This window comes from Merops nubicus, unplaced genomic scaffold (genome assembly GCF_000691845.1).
Source record: "Merops nubicus isolate BGI_N331 unplaced genomic scaffold, ASM69184v1 scaffold18966, whole genome shotgun sequence".
Classification (NCBI taxonomy): Eukaryota; Metazoa; Chordata; class Aves; order Coraciiformes; family Meropidae; genus Merops; species Merops nubicus.
In genome coordinates this window covers 19,691-30,985 of record NW_008615823.1, presented here as the reverse complement: position 1 = coordinate 30,985, position 11,295 = coordinate 19,691, and the positions used below count along the sequence as shown (strand labels likewise).

The 11,295-nt window shown below is 42.9% G+C and overlaps 2 protein-coding genes across 2 annotated transcripts in view; both read right to left on the bottom strand.

The window, feature by feature from the left end:
- Positions 1–1,089, bottom strand: part of LOC103775218 (calpain-3) — a 16,782-nt gene extending 15,693 nt beyond the window's left edge. The window contains exon 1 of the mRNA XM_008942661.1: positions 568–1,089. Within this exon, the coding sequence (XP_008940909.1) occupies positions 568–861 (294 nt within the window). The 5' untranslated portion in view covers positions 862–1,089. The remainder of the gene's footprint in view (positions 1–567) is intronic.
- A 4,864-nt stretch (positions 1,090–5,953) lies between these two features.
- GANC (glucosidase, alpha; neutral C) overlaps positions 5,954–11,295 on the bottom strand; it is a gene marked incomplete at its 5' end in the record, with an annotated part of 24,116 nt that continues 18,774 nt past the window's right edge. Inside the window, 6 exons of the mRNA XM_008942660.1 lie at positions 5,954–6,063; positions 6,964–7,067; positions 8,479–8,591; positions 9,112–9,225; positions 9,650–9,724; positions 10,895–10,971. Coding sequence (XP_008940908.1) covers positions 5,954–6,063; positions 6,964–7,067; positions 8,479–8,591; positions 9,112–9,225; positions 9,650–9,724; positions 10,895–10,971 — 593 coding nt within the window. The remainder of the gene's footprint in view (positions 6,064–6,963; positions 7,068–8,478; positions 8,592–9,111; positions 9,226–9,649; positions 9,725–10,894; positions 10,972–11,295) is intronic.

Below are 11,295 nucleotides of genomic sequence, written 5' to 3'. Positions count from 1 at the left end.
AAAGAGGATAACTCCCCCTGCAGCAGTATGGGGAATCAGCTGGGAATTGAGGAATTTGTCCTCTGCCTGAGAGAGTGACTGAGGGTAGGAAAGAAGAAGGTGGCTGGCTGGACCCTATCCTTTTATTTTCACAGCTTAGGAAAACAGCAGAATATTAAATTAAAATTGTAAGTGAAATAAGGTAGTGTCTAAAAATCAAGCCTCAGAAAACCAAATAACTTGTTTGTAGAATGAGGAGAATTTTTCTTTGGTAGTTTCGAACAAGAAAATCCCTAACAAATCATGCAAAAAGAAAATTAAATGCTGTATCTCTTTTTTTTTTTCCTACATAATTCATTCTCTCTCTTCTTTTGTTTCATTTTTGATTATTGTATTTTAGTCATTATATATACACTCTTGGAGCTTCTCCAGCCCTAGCTAGTTATCTTCCAGGAGAGCTCTAATGAAATAAGTTTCCAGCTTACCCCACCCTCATCCCCTGATGCATGCTTTCTGCAAAAACATAAGCCCTGGGTGAATAATTCAGTTTACAGGAAGTAAAAGGCACTCAGCAAATGTGTTACTTACACGTGGTCTTTTCCATTCGAACTTGATGGGGATTTTCTGGCTGTAGAAGAGAGAAGACTCATTCGGTGGGAAATCCGGATCTTCATAGAGGATGTTCTTCTCCAGGCACTTCTTGTGAAGCTCTTCATAGGTCTTCTCCTTTACTCTGATAATGGGCTGGTTGCGACTTATAATGGCCGAATAAATCCCCCCTGTGCCCCCGCCCGAGCCCTCGGTTGTAGTGCTGACAGCAGGGCTGGGGACAGACCCAGCAGCTGTCTGCTGAGCCACCGCTGCATTTATGGCGGACGGCATGGGAATCGGGCTCAGAGCGGGTGTGGAAACCAGGCAAGATCTTGCAAACTGGGAGGAAATTGAAGAAAAGAGGAAGCTGCTGTGTAAACTGCTTTTTCTATCCGTTGAAAGTCTCCCGGTCAAATTCGCGAGCAACAGAATTCCACGTGGTTGAGCATGTTGTGCATCCTCTTAAAGGGAAGTATCCTGTCATAAGAAATTGGAATTTATTCCTTGATGTGGAACAAGACGGTCTGTTGTCCACCTTCTGTGCCTGAGTTGTAGTGTCTACAGCATGTGTGTGTGCCTGCCCTGTGTGGGTAAGCGTCCAGAAGGGACAAGCTTTAACCCGAGAAGTCTAAAAATAGCTACAGCAAAGAGTAAGAGAGAGGGGAAAGTGAGGAGGAGGGATTAGAAAGATGGTGTCAGTCTTCTGCTCAGCTCGTGCCAAGGCCAGGCGAGCTCCTGGGACGGGCTCTGTGTGCAGACTGACTCCTGGTGCAAGACCCTCATCCTTTCCTGAAGTAGAGAGAACAGTGAAACTGGCAGTGAAACTCCAGCTGGTTTGGGAACGTACTCACAAAGTGCTGCCAGCCCGTAAGCTAGTCCGGACATGCCTGAAGGAACAACATTGCTCTTCACGTGCTGTTTCTACCCTTTACCACAGAAAAGATACGAAGAATTTTTTACTAGTAGAGAGGATTATCTGAAGTGTGCTTCTAATGGTAAAACAGGTCAAGCAGGTCAAGGGAGGTGACTCTGTGCCTGTACTCCACTCTTGCGAGACCTCCACCTGAAGTATTGTGTTCAACTCTAGGGCCTCCAGCATGAGGCAGACATGGACCTGCTCAAGCAGGTCCAAAGGAGGGCCATGAAGATGATCAAGGGGCTGGAGGATTTCCCCTGTGAGGACAGGCTGGGAGCTTGAGTATTTCCCCTGTGAGGACAGGCTGGGAGAGTTGGGGCTGTTCAGCCTGGAGAAGAGAAGGCTCCGGGGAGACCTTATAGTGGCCTTCCAGGACCTGAAGGGGGCCTACAGGAAAGATGAGGAGGGCCTCTTGATCAGGGACTGCAGTGACAGGGTAAGGGTAATGGTTTCAAACTGAAAGAGGGTAGATTTAGATTGAATATTAGGAAGAAATACTTCAGTTAGGTTGGTGAGACACTGGAACAGGTTGCCCAGAGAGGATGGGATGTCCCATCCCCACAAGCGTTCAAGGCCAGGCTGGGTGGGGCTTATGAGCAACCTGATCCAGTGGTAGGTGTCTCTGCTCATGACAGGGGGGTTGGAACTGGGTGTTCTTTGAGGTCTCTTCCAACCCATGATTCTATGAAACAGGTAATTGTTTGATGCTGCTGAGGTCAGGTCAATACCTGCCAGCTGGGCTTGGCTCTCTGGAGAGCAGCTTGCCAGGGCTAAGAGTCACCTGGGCATAGCTACCTCCCATGTAAACAGCACCTTTTCATATAGAGGCAGAAAAATTTATAAGGGGCCCAGTGTGGAAACTGGGCTGTTCTACGTGTAAAAAGATACACCAGTCTTAGAGGAGACATCTGACTTTGAGGGTTTATTTTGTCACACAACAGTGGGATAAGGGGAAATTTGAAGTCTGTGTGAAAGAAAATCTAAACAGATGTTGCTCTTCTCTATAAGCTAGTTCTTTAAAAGGTGACATTGTTAATGTGTTGAGAAAAGCCCCCTAACACCTTGATTTTAATTTGATTGGGAAGTCTTAAATCACATGATGACATCAGTGTTATTTTTGCCTCATGACACTGGCCTCCAGACTCTGGCTCACGTACACATTGCTGACCTTCTGCCCTCGGGCTATGGTGTTTTCCAAAGCACTGATTTTTTTTTCTTAGCCATTTACACATTTGAAATGAACAGTACAATGGGCAATCTCCACAGCTCATTAAAAAAAACTCAGTTAGAGGAGCTTTTAAACAAGGTAATACAGTTGGTAAGCTTGACTAACCTCTAGGAGTGTTAATCCTGTCTTCTAATGATGGTCTGAAACCTTCTCCTTTTATCACTAACATAAAAGTCTTCTTGCACCAACAGGGCAATCAGAAAGGACAGACTCAGGTGTTCAGGGATGCTGGAATGCAATTGCTTCAGGGTAGGCTGTCCATATGCAAAATTGATGACTTCCTCGTTACATTTAGATGGAAGGATCACAAGTCTCATACCTGACATTACTTTGCAGGACAGCTTGGCAGCACCACGTGTCACTCGTTCCAGGATATTTCAAGAGCAATGTGAGTAGTGACGTGCAAGGACCCCTCAGTGCACAGCTTCAGCAAAATGCCTCATTCTGGAGCCTTTGTGTGTGTTATTTCTTCCACATTCTCCCTCCTTGCCTCATACAAAACTCCATCTCCTACCTCTCGTACACAGAGCCCTGTTTTGGGAAGAATGTCGATAGCCCAGGTGCAATATCTGACAAACTCCTTGTGGGCTGCTGGGGAGGATCAAGTGAAGGATTAGCAGTGGTTTATTTTTTTCCTTGGGATGGTCAGCAAGTGCCAGGGTATGACCTGCTGCTAGTGCTACAGCAGTTCAGCTGGTGCCTGCACAGGGAGCAGCAGGTGGACATGCACTTCCCACCTCTGACCCAAAGTTCCTCCTTACAGATGTTCAGGAGTATTTTGTGGTTATACCTGTTCAAAAAAGAGCTTCTTCTTTTCTATATTTTACTGGCCAGATGGTTTTGTTACGTAGGTCTTTTATTTTTCTTTTGAGGAACAGTGGTTGCTAGTAAAAGACAAATGGTCTTTAAAGCAACACAATTTACCATAGAGTGGATGCACTGTCTGCTACGAACAGCAAAATAAACTCTTTGTCCATTAGGAATTAAACCACCTTTTGCAATGGAATTTCTTGCAAGCAGAAGTACCCCAATAGCTGACCTGTTCAGACAAAGCAGAAATGAACTCTATGAATGATAACCTGTAAATTTATTTCTTCACTTGTGGCATAAATAGGTGGAAAAGTATGTGAGTTGCTACAAACAGCAATGTAAATGGTACTCTTTGAAATGTATTTCCTCAGATCTAAAGACACCACGGCTAAGATTTTCAGCAACCAATTTCTATCAAAGTCCATAGAAGTCAGGCACTTCAGACCACTACAAATCTGGCCCATGAGTACTGACTATAGTGCAGATATAATGAGTGTATAAAACTGGTCTTTCACTTTAACCAGGTATCCGTGGAAGAATACTTAGTAGTGATTTTCAACAGTGGAAAGAAGGTTGGAAGGAATAAGGCATGTAACTTGCTTCATTTTATTTCACTGACTTTCCAACTTCAGAAATACCAGTTAAAACATTTCATTAAAATGCTTGACAATAATTACATCCTATCAGCAGCACTGCTATGCTTAAGAAATAATAGTCCATTAAAGTTAAGAAGCTGATAGAAAAATAGGCTCTGTCTCAAAAATAGGGTCTGTCTCTCTTCTCACAGATGTACAAGATCTGTTTGCTACTCTTCTACCCGGACTAACTCGTCTGCATGAAGCACAGCAGCATTTAGGCTGCCAGTCCCTGGAGCGGAGGCTCCGCCGGCTGCGGGGAGGGGCTGACAAACAGCTCTGCAGGACACAAAGGAAGGGACTGAAGGGTCTGGTGGGGAACAAACTGGGACTGGGAGTGAGAGGGGAGGGATCACCGTTTGCTCTCGCACTGGCTGTTCCCAGACATCTGCCCTGCAGAGGACAAACAGCAGCAGGTGGGAATGACTGACCAAGGGTTGGAAGGACGTATTCAGAAGAGGAGGGAACAACATACAAATGCACGGTCACGTTACCTTGAGTTGGCAAAAAGGGTGACCATCCTTCTCTGTTTCTAGTTTACTGGGTTTTATTAAACATACAACCTTATCTTTCTAAAAGAAATTAAGTCAGTTTTGCCCTTTTATAGCCACAAAAAACTGATGACATGTCAAGGTCTGACTCAAAGCAGAACTGGTTTTAAAATAATACGGTTAACAAGTGCAGCAAATGGAAAGATCAAACAACTGAAGCCATGGTGCAAAAAGAGATTCCTGATATGGAAAAGGCTGTGGGAATATGCAGGATTTAGGGGATATGGGACTCAGGATGCCTCCTAGTTTTGAAAGGGAAGAAAGCATGAGGACATACCAGTTCTGTTTGCAGAGATCACAGGGGAAAAAGGAGGCAAGGGGACACTAGTGGGAGTTGTAAGAGAATGGGGGAATAAGCATGAAATGGGATGGCTAAATGCAGAATTAATCCCATTTAAATTTAAAAATTTGCTTCATAAATACCAAGCTCAAATCTCAGCCACATACTAAAAACTGGCCAAGCAACTGTTTCCCTTTGAGTCTAGCTGCTGCCCGAAGGCAGTATTGCACTTACGTAGACCTGTGCCTTTACAGAATCCAAATACCAGTTTCAAAGCCAGCTACAGGAGAGACTTCTGCACACCCACATTGTCTTCTGCCATCAAACAACTGACTGGCACCACCTACTCAAACCTTGCCTTCAGAGACTGCACTGTTTGGCTAGCCTGTTGTTTGCTTTCTTGTACAGATTTCTTAATTTTGCATTTTCGGGAGGACTGGGAAGGGGAAGTGTCTATCATCACACTGGGCAGCTTCTTCTGTGTTTGTGTTCACAAGGCAGCTTGCAGGCTCTGATAACCTCAGCATCTGGCATATCTACTGATGCTGCTTGTCAAACTGGCCCAGATCTGCTCTTCTCAAGTACTCCAGTCTCTGAACTGGTTTTCCAAATACTTACTTTAAACCTCATGCCAGCCAGCCACAATCTCACCCCATCCATTTATGATTTCTTTTTTGATACAAGTGGAGGCAGACCTCAATGCCTAACTGAAGCCAGCCTAGAACAGGCAGTATTTAGCTCTTCTCCCCAAAGACACAATCCTAGTGCTATTACTTTTGCTGAACAGAAGAGCTATCCAAGTTTAAATTAGTGCTTTATAAGAAAAATGGTAGGAGTGTTACTTTGGGTGTGTGGGCGGCAAACATGTTCCTTGATTTGACTGGGTTCAAGTGAACATTTTATGTTTTCTCAACTTATTTTCCCTTGGCCTCTCAATGAGTTCTCTGAAGAAGCTGTTTCCTTTCAGTTGATGCAAATCTTCCAGTCAGCATCAATGCTCAAGGCTAAATTTTCCAGCATCAGCGCAGAGGTCTTCGTGTTGTATGTGAAAAGCACTTCTTTTTCTTTCCCATCTGAACAGGAAAAGAGAGTTTGTTATATGATTTAAGAAGAGTAGTTACACATTACTGCCTCCAGTTTTTAATTCAGACTGTCCCTGCCACTGGTGGAAAAGACTGATTAAAAAAAGAAATAGTAGTCAAATCTGTCCAGTATACACATAAAAATGCAGCAGACTAGAAAAATGATTTCTTTTTTTTCTGACCTTTCAAACCATGGAACTATTCATGGATTTTTTTTTTTTCCTGAAAACCAAAATGAAACAAACAAAAAAATCCCTTTTTTCAATATCAGTTTTCTTCCAAGCAATCTAAAAGTCCTCAAGGTTGCAGCCTCAGGTGGGGGCAGAAAGTCCATGTCCACTCAATTCCCAAAATGAAGGGACATGCTTGGAAAGCAGCCAGAAGTGATAAGCACTTTCTTTAGATCCCTATCCATATGGGATCCCTCACAACTCCTAGAGACCCCCACATAGTCAGGAAATCCAGATACTTTTGAATGAACAGGAGAACAGAAAAGTAATTCTGGCTTTGTTTGCAAATTCCCTGCTCTAGACCAGGCAGGCTTACAGATCTGAGCAAATGGCCCTTCATTTGAAACGCTGTCTCTGCTCATACTCTGTGCAGGACAAAGCTACCTGAACTTCTTAATTCTGAACCACTTTTACTGGTGTACCTATCACCTTACAAAGCAAGTGTTCTTCAGTTCTGCATGAAGTATTAGTGGTGAGTAGTTGCTGGCTCCGTTCACTAAATTCTGTTCTTGATATCAATGTTAGCAAAGAAAACTAAACAAAGATGCACCTTATGCTGTAACACTTCCTTTGCAGAGCTGTCAGTTTGCCCCCTCTAGTGAATGGAAGCAGAGCAACACTATTTCAAAAAGCTGTGGTAAAACAGAAGTCAGTTCCTTACCCTTGGAACAGGCTGTCACACACGTGGGTGGCTGTCCAAATCCCAGAACTATCACCCGCTCAACCACACACGTAGTGCGGTATTGTCCACTTCCATCTCTGCAGCTGAAAGTGACAATTATTTCATACACATTAGTTTCTGTCCATCTCTACAAGTTTGCTGTCATGCAGGGAAAGTACTACTTCAGTCTCCCCCTGAAACTTCCCTACTTCCTACACTAGCTTCCTTTCTTTTTTTTCTGTGGCAAAAAGTGTGGCTTTGACAGTGAGAAAAGTTCTGAATATTTGCAAAACAGTAGTTAAAGCTCCAAAGTATAAATGTAAAGCTAATGATAACATTTTTCAAGGAAGATGTTTCATTCTGAGGCACAATTAATATTTCATTTTGTAACTCGTCTAATTTTTATTAAAAAGCTCTAAAAATACTCCAATCAAAATTAAACTGTCCTTTCCAGAGTGAATAGAACATTAGAGCATTCATCTCAAAATCACTTTTTCCAACATCTAGATTTTTTAGCAATTTATCAATACATCCTTAATTTTTAAGCTTTTCAGATTTGAAGCAAACTTTTAGCTACACTAGTAGTACAAGCTAGTCTGTGCTTTTGCTCTGTGTTAAATTTTGTAGTTTTAGGACCACCTCCTACATATTTTTGAACCCTGAAGGAGTGAAGAGCTGCCTGTGAAATTACCATTTATGCACTTCACAGCCCCATGGGCAACATACCTCAGTAGTAAAAGTGTCAGAGTGACATATTTAGCACCTCTTTCCTTACAAGCAGCTATGGATATTTTTGGCTTTTAGGTTGTTTCACTCAACCTTTGCAGGCTGTGTCCCTTTGTGATTTCTTTCAGGTGCTTTTCTTGTCTATTTTACCATGCTAATATATATATTGTGCATTTGTTGATGACTTTTGCAGACTACATATAATGGTGTCTGTTTGTGGTTGCCACATAGAGTATCTCAAGTTGGAAGCGACCCATAAGGTTCAAGTCCAACTCCCTGCTCCTTGCAGAATTACCTAGAACTAAAACATGACTAAGAGCATCATCCAGATGTTCCATAAACTGTGACAGACTTGGTGCCTTGACCTCTTCCCTGGCAAGCCTGTTCCAGTCACTGACTATCCACTCAGTGAATAAGATCTTAGAAAAATACATCTTAGAAAATACAAACACTCCAGACATTGCCTATTTGCAAATCTCTCAGTTCATCTTCTTTTGTCTCTCTGATAGGCTTTACTCTTGCTGATGACCTCCTTTGTATTTGAATAAATAGAATCTCTAATCTGACTAGACTGAAACCATCTGAGACAACTCAGTATTTCTCCCTCACCTTGTGCTGCCCTTAAGCTTATGCAGAAGATTGTTCACCTCTGCAGTGTCATGACAGATTCTGCATGCTCTGGGACTTCACTAAGCAACAGATAAGACGAATACTTTGATGTTTGTAAGAAGGCCTTGTGGTCTAGAAAAGGCATTTCCAATGACACTGTGTTGGTGGCTTTGCTGTTACCTGGAAGAGAGGATGTTCTTGTGGAAAGTGAATTTCCGATAGAGGAACTGCTTCTTGTGGAGGTACTGAAAGGAATGCCCATCATCTAGGTAGAGCTCACCTACTGCACAGGCCTGTGAAACACACCAGGTAAGAGTACACATTAACAGCAGCTTATAGGGCTGGACAATGAAGAAGTCTCACTATATGTTATGCTTCATAGTGAAGGGTGTGTATTTATTTTTCCTTAGTGACTTGTATCCCCAGAAGGCTTGGGGAGTTCAGCTCCAAAAGTGCTTGAAGACTTGGACATCCTTGTAAACTGATGTGGGTGCCAGGTGTCACCTCATTTATTAGAAAAAACAGCTGGGGCAAGTTCTCTGTGTCTAAGAGGAAGTTTGTGGCCTGTTCATTCTCTGCTCCTTCCTTCACAGACAAGAGAAGGGCTGAGAAAGGTCAGAAGTATCTTCTGCCTCTGTCAGATAGTCTCCCTTTGAGGACCCAGTGGGAGGGAGGTGGGAGCCTCAAACAGAAGTGGAGAAGAGCCATGGGGCACACAGATACCATTGTGCTGAATGAACAGGGAGCAAGGACATTAAAAACATCAGATGAAGTAAAATATAACTTTGTAAAGGGGATGTAATCTCAGAGTACCTCTGTGTCCAGGGCCACGTGGAGTTCATAAGAAACATCTATCATCCATTCAGTGGATTTTCCAGCCGTGGTCTTCAGAGGTATCACAGTGCCCCCCCTCTGGAACACAGGAATCTACCAAAAGTAAAGCCAGGGGAGAAAGCTTCATATACTCTGATCATATCATTTTAACTTGGAACAGGGATAACTGAAGCTTGCTCTTATCAAAGCTCAGAAATGAACTTTTGCCACAAGTACATGAAGAAAACTAATCAGCTAACAATGGGGACAGTAGTAATCTTTCTGTGCAAGTGAAATAGCTTTGCCTGGAGAAATCACCCTTACATCATCTCACTTTTATCTATCACCAGGACGCGTTAGTGTTCCATCTAACGACCAAGGAGATGGGACTTTCTTCTCTGCAAAAGCTATTTCAGATCACATTCCTACAACAAAATTGAAATGATACTTTTCTGATTTTGAATGTTGAGCAAATGAAAGCCCCCCCTCCTTTTTTTTTTCTGCTCAATGGAGGTAGTATTTTAAGAGAGAAACATACATTTTCCAGTGTTACTGGGATCTTCAGAGTGCCTGGATGTTCCATCCGTTTAAATTTTCTGAAATCATACCAAATCTGGGAAAAATGAAAAAGAAAGAATGAGCACCACATATACAGCAAGATCTGTTCCCTCTGCAGATGCAGTTACTCCTCTGTTTAACCTTACTGTCACTGTTCCTAACAACCTATTTGGTGTGCAAGAAATAGCATTTACTTTTTAAATCAAATGTACTTCTGGATGGAAGAATAAATTCTCATTCCTGAGGCACAAAAATAAACTAGTCTTTTCTATGGTTTTTGTAACATCTTGTACATCTTAAAGCACCTGGAAGTGCAAAACAATGAAGTAAGTTTTTTTTTTAATCTATAAATGCTGAGTGTCAGAATAATTGTATTTTACTGAAGTGAAAATTAACAACAAAGTTGCTAATAACAGGTCACAAAAAAGAGCTGTATCTGAAACTTCCCATGCCAGCAGGTTTAACTGCTTTAACTGTGCCAGGCAGTCAATTCCCACAGAGATCTTGATATTTTTCTTAATTTGCTTGGAGAGCCTACTCTGTTTTTCTCCTTATACTGATGAGAATTCTAAGTGTCCTCAGGTGTATTAGTGCAGTCACAAGGCTCTACGTGGTCTCTCACACTCCCCTTTGCTGCTGTCTTTCCTTTCATTCCTCTCTAGAGCCTCAAGCTTTCCCTTACAAACAGTTTTCATCAAATTCTTTCCCTTTCTCCACCACTTAAATGCTCACAGTGCCATCCTGTGGATAAGTAACTTGAATTCAGAGAGGAACTGATCTCTACATATCAGTCTTTGCTACACTCATCCCAGGCTACAGAGGCTTGTATTTCCTTCTTGTAATTTTCCCTCCCCATGGTTTCCCTCTGATTTCCTTGTGCCCTTTCTTCAAAGATTCCTTCTCCTCCACATAAAATAGCAGTTTAACCCAGTGAGAAATACATGAAAAAAGTGGACTGACAATTTTGTTGTTTTTTGGTGTTCCATGAGAAGCAGCAAGCCTCAAGGGGAGATTTAAATTATAGGAGGCCTGAGATTTGTGCAGCAGCTCTTGGAAAAGCAAGAAAGTAAATTTACTGTGAGCCAAGGCTGGAAGATTGAGGGTGGCACAGAATGGCCAGCCAGCACCTGGCACAGCAGCACTGCTCAGTAGTTATGAGATGCAGAGCTGGAAGGTTGTGTACAAAAAACTCCTTCAGGCTGAACAGCTTCATGTTCATCCTCACCTCCTCTGGCCCTGGAAGCAGCACACTCACTGCCTTGGCCTCTGGCTCCGTGACTGGATGCACCAACAAGGCATTTCCTGGAGAAAAACATAAACACGGCTGTGATCCTGAAGACTGCACCTCACTGGAGCAGAAGCTGTGTGCTCTGGGGTTGTCAGCCTCCTATAGCCATTTTTGGGACTTGCTTGGGCACACCATGTGCTTAGGTTCTTCTGCTGGGGAAAAAAGGCCTGTGCAGGGAGGTGGTGGCTGCTTGCCTCCTGTTCTGTTATAGCACTGGGGTGCACTGTATACCCACCAGCCTGGGGGCACTTCTGGCTCCCTCACAGGCTAAGAGATGACTGCCTGTTTGCTCTCTGGTTGAAAAAAATACTACACTTTTCAAACCAAAAGAGTGGAAT